Source organism: Branchiostoma lanceolatum, chromosome 1, assembly GCF_035083965.1.
Source record: "Branchiostoma lanceolatum isolate klBraLanc5 chromosome 1, klBraLanc5.hap2, whole genome shotgun sequence".
NCBI lineage: Eukaryota > Metazoa > Chordata > Leptocardii > Amphioxiformes > Branchiostomatidae > Branchiostoma > Branchiostoma lanceolatum.
This window is the reverse complement of record NC_089722.1, coordinates 8,136,724-8,159,264: the sequence shown is the minus strand read 5'-3', so window position 1 is coordinate 8,159,264 and position 22,541 is coordinate 8,136,724. Positions and strand designations below refer to the sequence as shown.

General features: G+C 41.3%; 1 protein-coding gene across 8 annotated transcripts in view; it reads right to left on the bottom strand.

The window, feature by feature from the left end:
• The window catches only part of LOC136431977 (uncharacterized), a 116,981-nt gene that overhangs the window by 20,432 nt on the left and 74,008 nt on the right, over window positions 1–22,541 (bottom strand). For 6 of the 8 annotated variants that reach the window (XM_066422997.1, XM_066422989.1, XM_066423005.1 and 3 more), the window contains 5 exons: window positions 14,922–14,991; window positions 12,628–12,730; window positions 7,771–7,881; window positions 7,388–7,432; window positions 3,465–3,536 (listed from right to left, as the gene is read on the bottom strand). In XM_066422997.1, the coding sequence (XP_066279094.1) occupies window positions 3,465–3,536; window positions 7,388–7,432; window positions 7,771–7,881; window positions 12,628–12,730; window positions 14,922–14,991 (401 nt within the window). Of the gene's footprint in view, window positions 1–3,464; window positions 3,537–7,387; window positions 7,433–7,770; window positions 7,882–12,627; window positions 12,731–14,015; window positions 14,189–14,921; window positions 14,992–17,255; window positions 17,320–22,541 lie in introns of those variants that run through there. The other 2 variants (XM_066423013.1, XM_066423035.1) reach the window with 2 other exon arrangements.

Genomic DNA, 22,541 nt, shown 5'->3' with positions numbered 1-22,541 from the left:
CCCTCTGTAAACTGTACCCTGATGTCATCGCAAAAAAGAGCTTGTTCCAGATTTGAGCCCGGCGTCTGCACGTGTTTGAGAGGAGGCGGAGTGACGTCTTTTGTGCGAGCTGTTGGCTCAGTATAATGGCATATTGATGCAGCTTTTAAACACACAAAAACATGTGTCAGAACTGTAGTCTCGGTCAGACATCGTGTACAAATGACGTAAATGACCCCAACAAGTCAACTCGTCCAGAAAACACTATCAATGAAATTCAAAAGTGAGTACTACAGTGCGGCTGGACAAAGGACAAAAACATACACTCCTGTCTTTGATGTTCTCAAAATGTATCCTTCAGAAATTATATTACAAGGTACAGGGCTAAATGAAGCCATTATAGGAGTAAGATGTTTTCAGAAAAATTCACCCCTAAGAAATGCAGCTCGAGTGAGGACAATGACCCCATCACCAGCCCTAAAAACCATGTTACCATGGCAACGTAACAACTCAGGTGACTACCCCTAGAGTTGGTTTATTTCAAAATGCCGAGTAACTGTCTCCCACAATGCTCACAAGTCTTTCAGTACTCCAAATGTGCCAGTGTGTGCAGAATTTTGCACGTAAACTCTTTGGAAATAGACAGCTTTCTACGGTCTTATCTGAGAAACCTCCGCTAGAATGTTAACCTTGGTAGGGATGTCTGGAACAGGTTCAAAGTCCAAGACTTCACAGCTTGCAAACTGGCTTCTCAAAATTCTTGAGTCTCTTGAAAGACTATATACATGAACACCTCTTAAATATTCTGTCCACATTAAGTCTCTTTAAAATTCGAATCATTAGTTGAAAGTTGAGAAAAGCTTTCCAAGACGTTTGATCTTTTTTCCATTATATTACTTTGCCTGGCAACAAATCTGGTTATTGCAAGACATGTTTGCTGTAAACTAGTTATTTCATTTATTCGCTATTTTACCAGTGGGCGAATCAGGAACAAATATGGAACTCTGTTGAATTTTCTCGCTTATAGTAGTCAACAACTGTTAGGTACGTAAGGTCCAAGTTCCAAATCTTGGAAAGAAGTCTACAAGAAACTGGCAAGGAGCCCAAATGTCTCCCATGACCTTGAGCATTTGTAGCAGACTCCAGGCCTGTCAGACTGGTGGCATATTGAATGAAATACTGTTTTTAGTGTTCCCTGACGCTTGTACCATGTTCAACAATATTAGGGTCCAGATGTTCCGATAGTACAGGTCAGGTAATGTTTGGTTTAGATAATGCTTGGCATAATAAAGTACAAATGTACTGTGTACTCTCAAACAAAGCTAAACTTGAAACGGTCATTAGCTTTACAATGGAAGACTTTTAGTACATCAACAATCTGTGTTGGTTTTAACTTGGTTTTAACAAACACTCGAGAGAATTAACTGAACCACCATGGCAGGTGTAAACCTTTGAACAAATACCTGAGTCAAAATACCATCAATTCTGATCAAGTAGCCTGTCCCTCTACTTCAGATGAAATGGTGCATTCCAAAATCAAGCTCTGTGATTGGTGAGCAGAAATAGACTTCCAAATCCTTTGGGGGGTCATGCTGCAGATAGACTGAATCAAGAACTGATCATGATTTGGCTTTCAAACTTATGTGTGTCTCTTTGACTCGGTTTCTTTCAACTTTGATTCTCTTGAAATAGACAGGACTTCCAAACTCATACACTGATACAGAAAACTTGTTATCCACACTGAGCTACACTGACATATTGTCTATTAAGTGTACCAAGAGTACAACACGCACTGGGAGATCCAAGACATCACCCACATCCTTACTCTTTCTTGCCAGTAATCAAGATCACAGCATCCGAAGGGCTGACCAGCGCTCACATATGGAACTTTTCAAACTTGCGCTGTGATGAGTCCAAACATACTGTAAGTCAGACAAAGCTAACAAGTGCCTGAGGGAGATGGCTTAGGAATTTGAAGTGGTTAGCTTAATTTAGTCAAAGAAGTTTTGATAACACAGAGCTGCTGACTGAGCCTTGTACTGCGACTGATGTTCCAGAAAAAAGAACTGTTCTAGATCTATTATGAAACATGGCTTGTAAGAGCAGAATGGACTATGTCAGAGGTGAGCTTAGTACAAAAGAATGCACTACTTTTGAAGTCAGCAATCCTTGGTGGAAAAGAAGGCAGACCCTGAAGGTCGAGATGCTTTCCTTATTTTCCTGTCCTTTGAAAGACAGTAACATAGAACAGGAAGTCTAATTCTAATTCCAGACTTGTGATGGGATGTCAAAAGAATCTGACCCAGTTTGGAAGAGACCACATTGACCTTGAAACAGTAAGGTTGCACTCTAACAACAAAAACAACAACACAACATAGCAAGCCATGATATACAATGTAGGTGGCAATGACAGTTCTTGCGGTCACAACAGATGGCAGGACAAAAACCAAACACGAATCCTGTACATACAATGAACAAGTCATGGTAACAATCACACAACATTCTGAATTTCCCTTCGGGCAGCGAGGTATGTTGCCTATGCTAATGAGAGGAACAGCTTAGTACCCGGCTCAGCCATGGGCTCAACCGCATGGACGGAAAAGTTCCGATAGTCATCTGTAGTGTAATCATAAGACCCATCTACCCTTTCCATTTCCAATTGAATGTTCAACACAAAGATGTATGTTCACTACTTTTAAGTCGAATCTCCACATCTATGATTTCAAATTGCTGCAGATTTTCATTTTGAAAGCTTAGGCTCTTAACGTTATGCTTTATCGGCTTCCCGACCAAACTGGATAGGTGATTCTTACACCTGATAACCACTGACATATGGTACCCGACATAGCCAGTAGGCACTGACACAGCTAACCTTTAGCTTTTGCGTCAACTCTTTGATGGTAATCAACAAATGGCAGAAAATGCTCCGGATACCTTCACAATTAAAAGCCAGTATAAAAGTCGATGCAGCACAAGATTAGCTCAAACTTTGTTGAAAATAGAGCCAAGGACATGCCCAGTGGCAATGCGTAGGACCTTTTTAACCTTGAACCAATTTAACAGGGACAGGTGTGACAATGTGTGAAGGCAGTGTCAGGGGCACACTGGGGGGGGTATGTAGGGGGAAGGTGAACTACATCAGTACTAAGCTGCAATGCCAACAGCTTCTGCCATCCCCCACAAAATCTGTCTGAACATGTTCTGGCAGGGATTGCAGTCCAAACTTTTCTGGATCCTGGCAAATCCTGAAGTAAATCTTACTGGTTAAGACTATATTACCCATGCACAGTTGCAACATATAACTTTGAGGTTCATCAGCCCAACTAATCAAGATAGTCTGACAGCTGCTGAGAGAGAATGATATTTCCAACCTATTTTGGAAGGAGGGATCCAAGAAAAAGAGCTTAGGACAGCCAATTGGAACATTCTAGTTTCCACCTGAGAATTGAACCTATCTTACATGAATGCAAACAGAATGAACTTACCGAGAGCTTTTCTCTTTCATAAAGAGCTAGATCGTCATGGGGAAAGCGCTCTTGGACCTGCATCATTTTCATCTGAAAGGAAAAGAAGTCATTAGAAATATACCTGCACATGACCTTTTTTGTTGTTAATGGCACAAACATGATACGCAACCACACTTCAAACAAGGGCCCTCAGGGGAATATCACAAAGTCATTTTCTTCAGCACTCATTTTGATAAGATCTAAAAGACTGCCAACCAGACACTTCAAAATGACTTTGCTGACACTTAAGCAGAGATTTATCGAAGACATTAAATGCATTTACCTACAGACCATTGTTTGAATGAAAAATTGAAAATATTACAGATGCAATAGATAAATATCACATTCAAACACACCTCATACATTCACAAGGATAGTAAAGAAAACATGCGTAAATCAAGTTTTCACTTACCGCATTGACTACACTGAGGTTGTACATTGTTCTTGGTTGTTGTTCCAATCAAATATAGATATGAAATATATGGTATACCAAAATCTACCGGTTTAAAAGGACAAGTATACCGTTGCTGCCCACACACAGGCACTCTGAAGACTCATAGCGTACAAAAACTCATGTCTCTAACATAGCACAGGTTGCCTGATCAGGAGATTACAAGGATCCACCACTGCGATGACCTGACGGTCTGGAACTACTTCTCGGTGCTACCAGCTCCTTCCAAGACGTCTAAGCAGACTGACAGTCTGTCGACCTAAGTCACCGGGATCGCCTCAACTTCCGTGTGGGAAAGGGCAGGCAGGTATAAGCTGGAAGGGTTGCAGAGCCTGAGTCTAGTTCTGGAGTGTGATAGCTATCTTTATCAGAGTATGATGTGCTTTAGGCTATTCCATTCTAAAAACTTGAAGGGGTGGCAGGATACCTTTGTGGACCACAGATAATACCCACATTTTTTCCACACCTCTTTTCTCCCTCTATTCACCTTTCCCTCTTTACATCTACTTATGAATAACTTTTTAAAGATAATTTTGAAGCCCCTAGTTTTCTGTTACATGCAAAACATGGATGGTTCACCCCTTTAAAATGGAAGGAGACTGGAGACTCTTAACTGATTATAATATACCAGTATTTGGTGACTTCACTATTCAGGGATGTTGTGCGAGAAAGAAACAGGAAAATAACACAATTAGCAACACCCCCTTTTCCGTTAATAACAAGAAACTTGATGTAATCTTTTTTTGGCAGAAAGACCGATGACCCCTAAACATCAAATCATCTTTGCTAAGGCCACTGTAAGGAAATGGTTGGGATGTTTCTGCAAACTGACGCATCTACAAGATGTGAAGGGTCATCCTTCTTAGAAAACCATCAGGACCACGAAACTTCCTCCACAGTTGAGTGTTACTTGGTCAGATAGATGATTAAGAAAGTGAAAATCCCCAAAGATAATATTTTGACAGGGCGTGAAAGGGGTTGCAGCTATAAAACCCCACAATTTGCTCACAACATAGAAATATAACTTACAACCTGCAACTAGAATTCAGATGGACTGAATTTTCCTACTTTTTGTGAGGTTAACCGTCTTCAAAGAGGCCATTCTGCTATTTAATACCATGGTAGCCACAACTGGTATCAATCATAACCCTTCAATCCTCTCAACACAGAAAAATAAACCTTCTGCAGAGGTTGTGGTAGCAGAAATTGATTGATGGACAGTGTTATTTAACAGGCACATGAGAGTCAATACATGTCATCACTGGGAAATAGACACTGTAACCTCTGATCGGACAGATGGAAGCCTTACCCTGGGAGCCTTCCCAGGGAAGTCTTGAGATGCCGCACATTTCTCAAACAACTGGAGACCTTGCGCTGATTCATTTTGGACGTTACATACAACTAGGTTGATTGATACTAGGTCATCTACTGTTCATCTTGCAGGAGACAAGCCAGTTAAAACTGAGATTATATTTGAGATTAAAACTCAAGAGGGGTTGATGATAAAAAACATTTTTCAAATACTCAAATACTATTTTAGAAGTCTAGAAGATTAAGGTGCAACAGTTTAAGAATTATGTTTTCAAGAAAATGGCCTTGTAATGTTTTTGTTTCGAGCAAACTGTAAATGAAGGTACTTTACCTACTAACAGTCCAAGCCCAGCAAATTCTACGTGGCAATGGCAATATTATTGTACTACATCTCTTTGTAATACTACTAAGAGCTGTTTACATGCCCCAAAGCCAAGACAAACAACAGTGCTTAGAAGCAAAATAACACCATTTGAACTGTTGCAATGGATCCTTCAACTCTCCCATGACGTCTTTTGCAACAAAACAACCACTAAACTGTTGTGTGAGGGCAAGCTGCAGGTGTGTCCTTGTAATTGCACCCATCAACACGTAGTCCCCCATAATCCTAGACTCCACTAAGCCAAGTTCAAGACCTTTTGAGTAGCAAACTCCAAACAAGGTATTGATGCTAATCTTTACAAGACAGATGGTATTTCAACAGCAACTGTAATGTTTTTGTTTGCAGAACACTTACCCTATACGTAAACCTACATGTTCTCAGTATAGTCTGGTACCACACCTGGCCATGTTTACAATCAGTCTCTCATCAGACGATTTTCCATATTTTCAACCTCATTTCAATAGTCAAAACTCATGTTCATACAAATTGAATAGGTCTAGATATTTGATTCCTCACATGCACATTGTTTCCTCCTCTGAGTAGTTTGTACTTACGCCAGAGCAGTGTGCTTTACCGCCATTAAACGGTGATTACAACGTAAAGAACAAGATCAACTGACCAGCATTACCAGAAACAACCCCTGAACATGTATCCTATCCCCAGGAGACCAAATGATCCATGTACAGGCACAACCACACAGCCGTCATCAACTGTCTACTCACCTGAAAAGGAGGAGCATTGCTACTGCTTGAGGCACCCATCTTTTTCAAAGATGAACTTGCCTCTATACTCCTCAAAATTTACAACCTAGCTGAATCCCTCTGCCGATTAGTCAACAAGTTCCAACAGCGCCCGTCCGACCTTTTACAAAAAGCACGCTCTGTCTGAGGAATGTGCCGTAAGAAATGTTTTGACATGTTGAAGGCAACATGTGATCAGCCACAAAATGAGGACAACTCTCCCTTGGATGTGCTTACTGGCAGTCTTGAATTAATTTCCATCTCCATAGGAAGCCAAAGATGCCAAATTACCTGCTCTTTGAACATAGCTCTTTGAAGGGGACGATCAAAAGCTAATCAAATATGGAAGACCGGATTTTCGTGTGATGCACCACTCATTTCCTTATAAAGGTGTGATTTTCGTGGAAATAATTTGTGTCCATGGTACAGTTGACGTCAAAGGATCTTCTTAACGAATAACAAGGTCCATAATATGATTCCGTTTTGGGATGAATATATACAATAGACTACATCTTTATGTGGTTATTGTTGAACGATCATACTTGCCGATGGCTGGGAAACCATTACACCGTGGCAATAATGATAGAGTGCCTTAACTCCATTATTTCAAGCACTGTTGTTCTGTATTTTGAAAATTTACAATTCCCTTATCTGCAAGTATAACCTCCTTCCTTCCTCTTCATGGAGCAGCATCAATAAACATATGGATGCTCAATCATAGGAAAGCAAGGAGGTGTGCTAACCCCAAATTCCTCTTCCTCATATAAGGGCTTAAAAACAAGGTCTTATATCACACTGTCTGAAGCAACAGACAAAATGTTGTGAAAAAAATCCTTGCTGTCTGCATACAAACCTTCAGCCCTCCTCTGTTTTCCGGGTGAATGACCTGATGATGGTGATAATTATATGACTGCAGACCTTACCTTTCAGAGTCAACATCTGTGCAAGGTCAGGAGACTAACACATCTAGGTTGAGCTGCTAACAATACAAACACAATTGATTTTCCATGCTCCATACCTCATTTTCTGCAAAGTTGACCTCCTCTTCTCGCTCTGTCACCATCTGTTGATGCAGAACACAACACAGAAATTTACAACTGGGGAAAAACAACTTTACCTCAACTTATACGGATAAATGTCTCAATTTTTCAAGTTGGATACACCACGTCCATACAAGAGCTGCAATGTATTAAAGCTTTGCACTCATGATTTACAATGCAAATTATGAACAAACAGTATATGGACAAACAGGGTTGGAGTATGCTGAGGCAGATGTTGCTAGCCTGCAATCAATTTCATGCCTCAGGTGACCTCAATACAACATGATAGCCCAGGTCTCCCGAGTGTCATAACTTTTATAAAGATATGAAGCATAAGCTGAGGTAACAGAAGGACAAGTACCTTTTGGACACGGTTTGCTGCCTTGGTAAGGTCATCGAAGTCAGGATGGTCTGACGGAGTCTCCTTGAGAAGATCGGAGAGAATCTTATTGTACTGTGGAACTCTCTGGACCTGTAAAACAGAATACAGGAGAAAACATTCATAAATGAGTGAAGAGGCACCTTCATCTTTTAGCTTCCAGGAATGCAATGCAATGTGTTGAACAGTTCATTTTGCTGAAGAATTCAAACTTGCCCACAATTCAAAACATAACATGTCGAACTGAATTCTTTGAATCTTTCCACCTTCAGGCCAATATCATACACCGTAACTTAGCTAAAACCTCCATAGATTGGGATACTATGGTACAAGATGACACAGGCAATGCCCTACATAGGTGGGACACATACTTCTGTCGGATTAACAGCCTTGGATACACTCTGTATTATGTTTCAATAAATTTGTGCCAGCTTTGGTGACTCATATTTTCATTTTGGTACCAACTAACTGCAGACAGACACATGGCAGACTACTAGAGTTGTGTCCAGTTCTTGGAAATGTGATCTAGTTCTGACTCAAGTATCAATCCACATTGCATCCTTCAAAAATGTTCCTCTGGTACTTATTCCATAGGCGTTAAGACTGATTCTTAGAATGCACCCTTTATCAACAGAATCGTGTGACGTCTATTTCTGTGCTGATGGGTACAAAAAGCTTTAAGATGGTTTCTGGTTACTCAATACTTGAATCCATTTCATCCACTGGTATTCTTACTCCATGGCACTGCATTATGTGTTATTCTATGAGCATTCCTCACAGGTTATTGTATCAGAAGCTGACTGAGAAATACATTCCAAACAAACAAAATAATGAATGAGGAGCTCTTTTACAAATCAAGTTTGAAATTGTCACACCTTACCGCCAGTTCATTCTAAACTTTATCTTATTTCAAACACTGTCTCTAAAAGCAGCACACCCCTCTACACCCTCTCCTTAAGTTTGAAGTTTCACCAAGGGCATTTTAATCATACCCACAATCCAGCTGATTTTCAAGTTGGATACATCGGATGTTGACCTAAATTCTTCCTGTCTCGTTCCTCAGGACGTCCCACTTAACCACAACAGTTTAATTATGGTCTAGACACAACTTAATACAATTATCAAAATGAATACAAACATCAAAAATTCCTTTTTCTTCTTTCATCCTTCTCACTCCATTGTTTCAAAATACTTAAGATTAGCATAGCTTCTATAGTCTATAGACTTCTACATGTTTGAAAAGTACTCATATATGGTAACAGCGACCTGATCTGCTGCATGTGGGCAAAGCTATTCCATTACTGTAGGGAGCATCCTGACCTGGAACTAATCGTTCTGTCAACGTAGTGTCAATCAAGTCTTTCTGGGCTAAGGAAAGACCCAATGCTTCCCAAAATTTTCCTTTGCACAATCTCTTAACGTTCTGTACAAATTAAAATCATTTTTCAAAACATGCAAATCAAGGGTATCATACTTCCAAAACTTCTATAACTATCTTGAGAATAACGTCCTTCAATGCAATTGTCGCCCTAATTTTGTTTCAATCACAAGACTGTATTCCGGCATCATGTCAATCCACTGGTCTGCTACGAAATTCTGTACTAACAATGCAGAGTGTTGCTCTGTGCTCTCTCTGCTGTAAAACAAGGCTGATAACACTAAGATCCTACATGTATATAATCATTTCACTCCATTAACTCTACCATGACCACCTCTCAGGCCTGGTGGACTGGGGATCTACAAGAGACCACCTTTACATAAGGACCACCTGGCCAATGTGAACACTAGCTTCTTGATGGTCCCTTACATGATTTTCCCCACTGACACAAGCTAGTCATTACCTGTAGCCTGTCCCTATTAAAATTTTCACCAGGTCCATCAGGCAAAGGTAGCGACCTTGACACTACACGTGACTTGCAATGTCTCTCACCAACCCAAATCCAAAACCAACAACCCCCGACTGATAATCACTATCATTGCTGCAAATCACTCCTTGTTTTCCACCTACATGTAGCCGCCATATTTTACATCCACTATCCGCTGTTGTGAAGTTTCATCATTATATATGGGAGGCTTACTTACTTTACTATGCAGGCAAACAAAAAAGCTGTAGTTCCTGGCTGCCAGGACAACCAGAGTACCAAAATATACATCCCTGACAGATTTGGATTGGTGGTGGAAGAAATCACAACAAACTTGCTGCCTCATTGCCCTGGAAAACAGGGCTGTAAAAGTGGTAGATTTGTAGTTTGAAAGGTCATGGTTTTTACTGGGAAGGGAAATCTAGTCCTGATGTGTTTTTGATTGGTTTGTTTAGATGGCAGCTGTCTTCTCTCAGGAACACTCTAAGAACATAAATTTTACGCTGCCTTTTAAACAGGTTGATGGTCTCTGTATTACATGGTCTTTAGCTACTCTCCCATTACTTGTTTGTCCTGGAAGAGCGCTATACCCGATACAACCTAGAGAACATTCACCCCAAGACAGATATAGGAGTATAGCACGCAAATAGTGATGAGAAAGTATACTTTGAAAACATTAAATACCAGAGATAGCTTATTCAAAGGAAATGTTACATGTTTTCACAAAAGTTCACACATTTACTTTGGCTACATCAGTTCATCTTTAAATGGAGAAAAGTTTCTTCTAAGCTAAGATAACAGTTCAAAGAAGCCGACTAATGTATTTATCTTTAAGTCCCAACATTATGTGTCATCAGCCTTTTGTTATAACATAGTCCAAAAGTTGCAAGCAAAATCCACACAGCTCATCTTACATGTAATTATCACCGGCTCCAGACTGATTTTTGTCCTTGTAGATTCCTGAAGGTATTCAAATGGCTATGCACTTTAACAAACAAGCATTTTTCACTAATTTCAGGATTAGACACTTGTAACACAGCATGTTTCAAACAACTTTGAAAATCTGTTAGCCAGGAAAATTAAAAAAGAAACTACACTGTAAACGTATCGCTATCCTCTACAAGTATGTAGCCCTTTGAAACAATGCCTAACACAGTTTTGGTCTATGGAATGGCAAGGCTTCTAGTGTTTCTCAAACTAGGGCACATTTTGATCTTCTCTGTTGTCATCCCGCTTTGAAAAGCCTATTATGAACAAATCCTATCAATTCCACGTCCTAGTTTTACTAAAAAGAACTGGCTAAGGTAATTTCTGCTCAAATTGCTCACCCTCTTGGTAAAGTGTAATCCAATTAAATTAGACCTAGAAAGCCAAAGGGTTCAGAATATCTGGCACAGAGGCACAGTTTTGTTCAAGGTTAACTGTGGATGGAACAACAGTTTGTCTATTCTAAATCAAAGCACAAAGAATAACCCCTTGCATGATTGTCATATTATACCCCATATAAGACTTCTCAAGATGATTGCAGATCTTAATCAGTACAGGGATGATTTTTTTAAAGACTTAACCTTGAAAACACAATGGACGAAGACTGACAGATACTATAAGATAGGGATCAAGTCTCGACTTTTGTGGACGTTAATCCTCAAAATAAGACTGGGTATCCGTGTTATGCAAGGGTTCGAGACCACATGCTTTCAAATCATGTTTTTATGATAGTCCTTCCTGCAATCTTAGCCTTATTCTGAACTTGTCTCTAAGACCCCGTTCACACTCATCTTTTTCAATCGCGATTGAAGTATAATCGCGATTGTTCGATCCGATCGCGATTGAACGCAAAGAAACTTTTGCGTTCACACTGCTTTTCGCCAAGTGGATTAAAGTACGCCGTGATCCGATCGCGATTGAAGCACGATTGAAGCATGCTATCGGCGATCATCTGGTAAATGTTGTTGTTGTTGTTGTTGTTGTCCTTGTTTTGTGTCTATTTTTCCGCTAGACATTGTCATTTGGTGCGGTAAATGTCCCTCTTTCGGTGACATTTCCCCAGTTTCGCCTGCACCTCCTCTCTCCCCCAGATTGCGATGAGGACCCAGTGGTCTCCTCATCGCGCCATCTGCCACCAGCTGAAGTTGCTGACGGAGTTTTATTCTTCTTCTTGGGCATTGTTGACGATGAAAAGTTGTTGTTGTTGTAAGAGAGCGATCTGACGTGCGGCTTGGGTTTGTTTTCCCGCGCGATGCGAACTATGACCCCACGTACCCGCATGTATGACCTCCCACCCCCGGAACCAGCCGAAATCTCCGCCGATCGCGATGGAATGAATCTTAGTTGTGTTCACACTCAAAATTTGATAGGATTGGATTGGATCCGATCACGATTAATCCAATCAAACTACCTCCGGAGGTAGTTACAATCCAATCGCGATTGGATCGTTTTGGATCGTTCCAATCGCGATTGGGAGTGTTCACACTGAAAAAATCAATCGCGATCGGATCGATTCAATCGCGATTATACTTCAATCGCGATTGAAAAAAATGAGTGTGAACGGGGTCTAAGACAGGCAGATCTGAGGATGGTGATATGTGGCATATTACATATAAAAAGATAGCCTGGTGCAGCCATTTATTGCACAGGCACCCCTGCCATCATGAGGCTGTATCAAACCTATTGTTTAGTACAGTATACCACAGGCATGGGTGACATGTGGGTAGCCTTGGGGCACCTGTCAGTCTTTTATACATTGTACAGCATGATTACAATAGGAATGTTGTTTTTCTGTGTATAAGGGTCACATAGTCAAACCGACTTATGTCTTCCAATCTTTAGTTTGAGATAATGTTGAATAACACCGGGAGAAAGTTTGTACCTTGATGGATGACAAACAAAATGCTATCACCATATCAGATTTACACTCAACATGTCAAATTCTTCAGTTTCCCCCCAGACTTTCAAAAATCACAGGAACAGTACCTACCGGTAAAAGGAGTAAGGAGTCTATGGAGTGTCTTGCAGCCCCTCGTCGTATGTTACAGAACTCTAGGAATTCTTCATCAGTCTCTCTCTTCTGCCTCAGCAACCTAAAGCAGGGGAAAGAATGTCAGCAAATCTGCCCCAGCACACAAAGGCATGGGCGGCTGCACACACCAGGTCAATATGCTCATATTTAACCTGTCCAGTAAAAATCACTCTGATGACAAAGGCTTGGCACTACAACATGTAACCCCAGCACATTTACAGTTGTAAAAATGCAATTTTACAATCAGATGTGTGCGTTTTGTTAAAAGAAAGAGCAGAGTATGATACAGGGATATATATCATAACGTTGGCTGTGTACAAAAGAAAAATACAACAGTGTGTGGAAAAGATTTACATTTAGAGAGAGACAGAGGGGGGGGAGAGAGAGAGAGAGAGAGAGAGAGAGAGAGAGAGAGAGAGAGAGAGAGAAGAAATTGTCCTTTCCTACCTTGATACTTTTAACTTTTACTTTAGTAAAAGGATATTCCATTTTTCTTTGATGATGAGTGAGAAAAAAATATAACTTGCACAGCAGCAGATAGAACTAGTGTGAGGCACGCTACAAACGCATACAGTCAAACCCCTTCAGTCAATAGACAGCTGCTTACAGAGGAGTAATACTGCATACATGCCCCAACCACCTCCTGTTTTCTCCAGGGTTAGGATTGAACAGAATCTCATTGAAGTGTCAATCACCCAATTCATGGGACAAAAATAGATTGGAGTGACCCCCTGACCTATGCCTCTGATTGTGTATTGTGATTTTGTAATATTCAAATGAGAAGCAATACAATTTGTGTGGTAGTCCTTCCGGAACAGATGGACATCGCTGACCACCCCCTTCTGTGTTTCTATGGAAATGGGAGGTTTCTAAGATACTGCCCAACAATAATGCATATGCATCTAGTATCTTTACTTTCGTGGGCATCCACAATGAAAAATAGTAATTCCTTTAAATCCTTACATTCTGGCAGCTAGAATGTGCTCCATGCAATTAATCTATGTTATCTGATCATGCATGCCAGGCCATCAGTCCGCTATTAACTGCTATAAAATTGATGAAAAGCTATGTTATGATCATATAATGTCCTTGGTTATGATCAATGAGGTTTTTACTTCCATGATAATGATGCATGCATTGGTGTAGACTAGTCACATACAGTATCATTTGAAACTGGTATTCCAAACAGAATCAGTAGTCCTGCAAACCCTTATAAGTTGGACAGTCCTGGCTGTATGTCATTTTATACAGCCTTATAAATCAAATCAAACTCTAAAGATTTGTAAAATGTCTTGGAATTGAGAAAAAACGTTATTGACAGGAAAAAACAGAAGCATATAGCCTACCTGTCTTCCCATGTGAACCATATGAGGGGGAAACACATCATCTTCCCAAAAGCTGTGTTCTAGATCCCCTCACAATCTCTACTTCCTTCTCCAGGTAATCCTACTGCAGCATCTAAACTGGCTCCTCTACTGCCAGAGACCCCAGTATTGTTCACTGCGTTTGTTTACCAGGTTTGGGAATACCCTGATCCTATATACAAGAACTCCCCTTTCTGATGCAAATGACTGTTAGGTGATACAGAGTTCAAAGGGGTTAGCGAAAGAAAAGGGAAGTAAACTGTTTGCACAAGATGTGTGAAAAAGGTGAGAAGTTTTGCGAATCCACAAATTAGTAGATTAGGCATTGTCATGGTAATTACCAAGGAGAACTACTGGCCTGTAAGGTGGCAGTGAAGACAATATGGGTATTTGCATTAAAATAAAACTGTCTGAAAGGAGTTTAAAAACACAAATAAAACAAGGATTATCATATACTAGTATATGGATCAAAACTAACCTACCTATGGGATAGGCTTTTTCCCATGAAAAAAACACACAACTTAAACAAAAATTATCATATATATGGATCAAAACTAAACTACTAATGAGATAGTTTTTTCCCACGAAAAAAATCCCACAAATTAAACAAGACAGATTTTTTCCCACGGAAAGTGAGAATGAGTCAAGTCAGTCTTGTGTGCAGGATGTTGTGATTGTGTTACCACAAAGTCTGCCTCTGGATAAGGATAACCAAGGGATCAAATAGCATCTATACACTCTTCCCATTTAGTAAAAATTGTGCCATTAGAGAAGTCATATATGATATGATACCTTTATAAGCCATGGAAATCTGGAAATGTGCACTGAGTGTTACCTGATAAAAGTGACTGTACCAGGAAAATCTAGGAGAAAAAAAGCAACACTCACATTCTTGTCTCCTTGTAACTCATGTAGTACTCATCATACTGAGACCACAGCTGCTTGGAGAAGATGTTTCCTGTGAAGGAAGGATATTCTCTGGTCAGACATAGATCAAAGGTGCAACGATATATATAAAATAATCTAGGATACACTGTCAAATGGAATTGCTGCAACCATGTTCTGAAATAGAAACTCAAAAGGCCAATGGAATTCCAACTTTTCCACAGTAACTTGACAGACAAGTATGGATGCAAAGCAAGATCAAATTTCTATTCAGTAAGGATCCATCTTCTATCACACAAAACACTTACTGCTATTCCATTGAATAGCACAGGAAGAGAAACCTTAGACCCAGGAGACAGAGGTAGCCAGTCTCCTTGTGAATCAGAGACACCACTGACCAGTCATTTCCCCACAGGCAAACTGTCTGGACTTCATGTCTCTGGACAGCTAGCCTTGACCAATCCACAGGGAAGCCCCCATTAACTTAATTAAGGGGTAGTATATTAACCACACATTTAACAAGCTTGAGAGGTAATCCACAGCCCCCAAGGGCAATAACAGGAGGAAGTCTGGACTATGGGGACATCAATTCCAAGTCCTTGTGGGCTGTCCCATAACTAACAATAATTACCACAACAATAAGAAGTAATCAATGGTAAAGACCTGATAATTGGCTTTGTAGCATTTCACTGATTCTTTCTAAAGCCGGCGTCACAATTCATGCGAGCATCGGCCGATTTTGTAGATCGCCGGAAGCTCGCCGAATTTCACAATCGCCCGAGCTTCGACCGTATTTTTCGCTGAAAACCTGCCCCGTCACAAATTGAACGGAGCTCGGGCGACGTCCGTCAAACACTAATAATCATAAATATCTCATGAGACGGTACCATCTCTTGGACACGGATGAAGTCAGAATCAACTGACCTGGTAACAAGCGCATACTTGGACCAACTTTACTTTCTGAGTTGTGGCAAATCTGTAGGGCATGAGTGAAGTGGACGGCCACACTGAAAATAATACTATAGACAGGAATTTTGTCATAGACCAATCCAAATACAAGCTCAGGAGCCACAAAGTCAATAGATCAGTCGTTCGACCCCGATCCAACCATTTTCACCAAACGGAAATCGACCGAAGCTCGGGCGAACGCCGTCCGAGCTTCGGCCGACCGTTGGTAAGCCTATCGACGCCCTGCCGACGCCTGGGCGTGCCTCAGCCGACAAACATAGATCTATAATGACTCAGTGGACTTTCAAATACTAGTAGTCGTTTTGTGGAGGAAAAACTCAGGAAGTCAAGTCAAGCCTCAGAAGTCAAGCCCCAGTTCATTGATATATAAATTGAAACATCCAAAACAATAACAAAAACGAAACAGGTATTGTTTTCGGTGTCCAAATCTCATTGATGATAATTTTTTTCAATGAAAATTTAACTTTGCAATTAAATTGTCTTTCATTAGAAAGGTTTGGCAGCATTCTTTGACAAGATGATATTAGTATTAGTTAATATTACAGTATCATCTATCATCTTATGTCATAAACTAAACTGTCGTTACCTTTTATATATAAACAAGAAGGAGTTCGGCCGGAGCCCGTCCAAGCGCCCATCGATACCAGTACAACGCTCGCCCGAAGCACGCCTTATTTTTCATGAGTCGGACGGAACACTGACGACGGTCGTCCGATTATTGTACAAAGCCCGTGCGAGGCTCGCACGAGGCCGAAGAGCTCGGGCGACCTCCGGCCGACCAAAAATCGGGTCTAAAATCGTCGGATGCCCGCCCGAATATTGGCCGAGCGCTGGGCGTTGCTCGGGCGAGCTACGGGCAAACTGTCGACGAGCTGTGCGATTTCAAAAATCGTCGCCGAGGCCTCGCTGAATTTAAGCGCAGCTTCCAGTGACCCGCGAACGTCGGCCGAGCTCCGAAAAATCGCCCGAAGCTCGCAGAATCGCCAGGACGTCGGTCGTACTTCGGCCGAAAATCGCCATTTGGAGCTCGCCGACAAGTCGGCCGAGCGAAATTCTTGATTTGTGACGGGGGCTTAATGACATTGGGTGAAAACTGTCAAAAAGCCTTTTTGCTCCCTGAAGGGGGAAACTAACAATACCTGGCAACATAAAAGCTTGAAACCTGTTACAAACAATTCTCTTATGAGATTGAAACTGAAAAAAAGAAAACAGATTCTGAATGAAAGCAAGACCATACCATTGAAACATTCAAAACTTTGCAGTAGGACAACTTCAATTTTCCCGCCTAAACCTGACAAAACAGACAAGAAGCAAACTACCGTTGATTGAAAACCACACTCTAGTCCCAAAAACAGTTCAATGCCATACCTTGTGATAGTTTCCTTTTCCTGAAAACCTTGAGGTGCTGAAAACCCATCCTTCCAAGTTCAGGGAAACTTTCAAAAGTTTCAGAGCAAAAGAACAGGGAAATATCTTTCATGTAAAGTTTTAGCTTCTGCAATTATCCATACCAGTAAAGGTAGTAACTTAAGTAATCTAAGGGACTTGGCAAAATCCCAGGGTCAAGAAACCAAAAAAGGTCTTGTTCTGGTAAGGGTACCAGCAGTCAGCACTGGTCAGCCAGCAGTGGTCAGTCTTGGTCAGCAACTAATGGTCAACTGAACTGAAGGTCTTGTGGGAAAAAAAACTATTAAGTCAGAGATTTGCATGTGACCACTGGGACTGGTGTGATAAAGCTCTCTGGGTTCCCCTGAGTTATGCCAACAGATTCATCCTCCAGAAAGCCTTGTGAAGTCCCTGTCACAATAAGCAGTGAGGAATAACTTCCCTGGGAATCACAACAGATTTCCACCTGTTGCCATGGCGACTGCTTGCATCAGCACCCAAAATAGCTCAAGCAATGAAGCATTGTGGCAAACAGCTACCGTTGTTTCTCCTCTGGTCTTGGGACATTAGGTCCTAAATGCTGCTGATACAACTGAGCAGCCACCACTGAATCGAAACACTTATCGCCAAATCCGACCAAAACACATTAATGCACAAGAATCCTCCACAGGGCTTACGGTTTAATTAGTTAGATTGGCAGTAATTTGTCACTTTGACGTCAGAACTGACCTATGTAAGAAACACTTCTCTACGGTTACATCTGAGAGATAGAACGCCTGAATACTTATAAGATGGGACACATCCTGTCTTTTCATGCCAGGTTTCTGGAGTGAGACTGGTTGTGTTGACAACTTGTCAGAAATACAAACTCAATGATGCATTGAATATTTTGTTTCCTCCCAGTAGGAAAAACTATACCCAGGAGACCACACTGCCTGTCAGTCTAGACACTGCAGTACATACATAAGGAAAGGAAAGGCATCTTCAAGAAAGAGAAATGTCAGGAGGATTAATACGCCCAGCAATCTTCAAGACTTTAAAGTGCAGTTATTTGCATTATAATCCTTTCTGATATCATCAATGCTGAATTCTCGTTTTCAAGACAACTTTGTTTGCTGTTGAATAACAGACAAGACAAACAAATGACTTCTAAAAATTATGACTTATAAAATATTACCTTTGCCGATAAAACTGCTACTGAATAATCACTAGACATATTAAGAAATGTGTTTGATGATCTCATCTAGCTGCATTAATGAAGCTTATGTCAGACTTGGCATAAAGAAGAATAATCAGCACTTCTGTGCATCTCAGGAGTATTTGGCAGAACTGTTTCACTCTCTTATCGATGTGTGTGGCTCTCACCACTTTCCTTGCCACTGGAACAACTGAACTCCAGGAATTCCAAGACTTTTCCCTTCAGAAGGTGGGACGAGGCCATCAACGTGATGAACACTATCGGTTTACCTCCTTGCTTTTCCGCTGTTGTTTTCCTTTTTTGGTCGGTTCTGTTCCGTGGATCAGAACTGTCGCTAGAGATCAGCTGACAGGAACAGACCAGTGGTGTACAACGTTTACCGGGGCGGCACGATGTCAGGCTAAGTTGGCTAAACATAGTGCACAGTTTGGAAAGTTGTGTTCTGCTAGAGAAAACTGTGGTGGGTAGCAGCTGAGATCAGACAGAGACCGACAATGAGTCAGTCGGAGCAGCGAAACTTCAAAGTCTCCCTCACGGATGGCACAGGTCTTCTGAACGGTTTGTCAGTCAACGGTTGAAGTGGACCACAGGGGGACAGCCCAAAAGGTCTTCAACGGTCGTGCAATCTACAATGATAGAAAATGCTCCGGTACAACAATGCCGTCTTGAGGACTTGAAAGCAAGGTTCAGCTTCCAAGCCCACTGTTCAAAGCAATAGATCAGTTGTCAGTCTTAAACGTTCAAGTACCACAGAGTCTGTGAAGTGCGAATCATTACCCAACAAGGGAACAACATGCCAGTTAGCTCAAAGAACTACTTACCTTGGATAAAAACAACAGTAAGCAAGGGAATGGCATTCACTGAAACAGGATCAGCGTTTTGTTCTCGCACTTGACCCAAACCGACCTCCATGTTGGTTCTAAACCCTCCATGGTAGCTGAATATGATCAAAGCACCTTCACACTTTTTTTTTACAACAGAGGCCAGCAGACATTTTTAGGTTGCATGACAACAAGGTGACATAACGGGAAGAATGACATAATACAACGAAACATACGGTACTATTTCCGTTCTCATAGCTATGTTTTCATATGCTTCACCTAACCTTTTACATGATGGAGAAATATCAGATGTGTTTGTTTTGTGGTAGTTCAGGAGTAAGTCAGGTAATATGTTTACATGACTTTTGACACCGAAGTGCGGTAGTTTGTTAACCTCACCTTGACAAGTAAAACACTGAAAACATGAAGTGGCCACAATTGTGTCGTCATCAGCTCACTTGGGTAAACCCTCTTCAACTTTTTTTGACCATATATAGTCATCAGCATATTGCCAGAGAAAATAGAAAGTTGCTATCTTTAAACTAGTTTAAGGCTATCAGATTAGCATAGTACACATACAAATGTACTGCTTACTACTGTTAACAACAAAGGCAAAAGGGTACTGTCAGAAATGCCAGCTAGTAAGAAAACTGAACAACCGTTCACCCCCAACATCTGCTTGGAGATTAGCTCCGGCTCTCCTGCTCAAAATATCTACACACTTCTCTTTGTAATTTCCTTACTTTTTCGTTCGTTCTGTTAAAAGACACCCCAAAATTCTAGCCTTCCCATTCCCATTCCCATTCCCCTCAGTTTGGGTTAGATTTTAACGTCTTAAGTTTTCAGGCATGGTGGTACGATTTCTTGGCACGGTGGCCCACCATACCAGGGTAATGGTAGGAGAAACACTGCTTGTGTCAAAATAGAAGCCCAGGGCCCTGTTTCAAAATACTACCTTGACCACCTACGTGTTGCTCTTTCTAGATTGGTGCGGGGGAGGTCTAACAGCCAGGTAACTCCACACCTTGAGTGATCTTACCTGACCCAGATTTTTGCTCAGACCTTGTACCTGTCTGCAGTGCAGGAATGGCCTGTGCAAATACTGAAAACCGAGTACATAATGGTGGAGAGCCCTTATGAAAGAGCCCCTTCAGTCCAGCAGCCCCAGTGTGGGGTAGGGGTATGGCAGGGTACATTAGCATGCACCACAATACTGTAGAGAAGGAACAGCAGACACCTGTATTAGAGTATGTGCACAGGTGTCCCAGGGATGTTTCACATGTTATAAAGATGAATTAAAGTCACATAAGGTTTAATGAATCTTCGATATGTACCTCGGTGTTGTGGCATGTTGTCCTGGTTATCTCCGTAGCTACATTTCCTATGGTTATCTTATTACAATTACCAAGTGTAGCATTGTATTGAAGCATACATCAACATCCATAATGCCATTCTTACAAAATACCACACACACACACACACACACACACATACACACACACATACACACACACACACACACACACACACACACACACACACACACACACAAAGACACACACACACACCTACACAGACAGATGTTGAAACCTATGAAATGTTAAGGAGGATCCAAGAAAAGTACTTTGGTAGCTATTTCAAGTAACATCTACTGGAAACACAGCGGAAAGCAAAGCTCAACCTCTAAGCTGGGAGCTGAAGTTATAATTACCAGGAGGTCAACTGTGTAAAAGGGTGCAAGCTAGCGGACAAGAAAGAAAGCCTTGAATGACATGGAGGAAAAACCCCTGTATGAACTTTGAGCTAATGTCAACTATCCAACTTCTCAATGAAGATTTCCTTGGGCTTAACATACCAGTAGTTTGTCGAGGTGCTGGGATAGAGGGCTTAGTGGACAAAGCGAGGCCTTGGTCCAAGTGGAAGAGGGTAAGACCATTGGAAAGCATCTGTTAATCACAGCAATAGAGTCTACATCGGTTGAGCTGTCGTATGTTGGAGGGTTAACCTACTGGGTGGACCGAGGAGGGAGCAGCATGGTTGAAGTACCTAGAGTAAACTTTTTGCATGTCAAGGGTCAACTTGTCCTCATTAAGGGAATGGTTGAAAAGCAACAGCATCTCAATCCAATTTCGCTTATTCTATTGTCTGATAATAGAAAGTTGTTCACATATGATAAGATAGACAGATGCTAAGTACAGCATGTAGCACATTGAATGTACATGTAATGGTGTAGGGGTGGGGGGAACAGGACCTAAACCCACTTTTCAACATTGAAATTTGTAGGCCAAAGCATAACTTTTAACAGAGTAATATGAGTGTACTCCGACAGACTCTGTCCTTGACCATCACTGTCTCTCTTGCTAAAACCTGTTACTGACAGAGTCCTTGGCATAGCTGCTCTCTCACCCCAGGATAACCATCTAGATAACTATCTCCTCAGGAGTGACACATAATTAGAGCCAAAGTGCTGCTCAAATAGACTGAACTGTTAGGCACACATGTTCATGTTGCCAGAGACATTCTTGGCAGAAGGTCCATCCATGCAACCAATGCATGATTGCTCTCCAAAAGCCATGCTTTTAACACTTGAGATTTTCCTGGGGAACAGTACATCTCTTGAGGACTAAATTGAAAAGTCTAACACAGAGAAACAATGAACTACCTACCTACACCGGCATTCGTTGTTTCTTTCCTGTGCTCTCTAATATGGTCTCCAAGTTTCTATGTCACTGATAAAAATCTATCTTCTCATGTTGCTGCATGTTCCCAAAACTAAGAAATAGAGTTGTTATGGCCCAAGTGTGTAAGACACAGCCCACCTGATAAGCACATCCGACAGGACCGTTCAACATCGAGGAGCATTTCACCAATGGGTGTCAAGAAAGAAGATTTCAGCAGCCACCATTAAGTACAACCTGTGACAGGGCATCTGTCTGTCTTCCCTGTCTTGTGGTGCCCTTGTCGCATGGATGATCACATGATGGAAGAAAGCTGTGCTACCTGCTGCAAGACTGCTACACATGACACCTGTTGGTGCTGTTGAAAAGGAATACTTGTCTTGCCTTTACAGATTTTCTCCTATTTGAGATTTTATCAAGTTACAGGACTGCACCGTATAAATGTTTTTGTCACGAAGAAATGTTTTTGTCACAAAGGCATCTGTTACAAGCCATTTTGATAGATTTTTGGTGTGACTACAGAGAACCATGCAAACAAGCAGGCAACCAAATCATTGCTTTCAAATGGGAA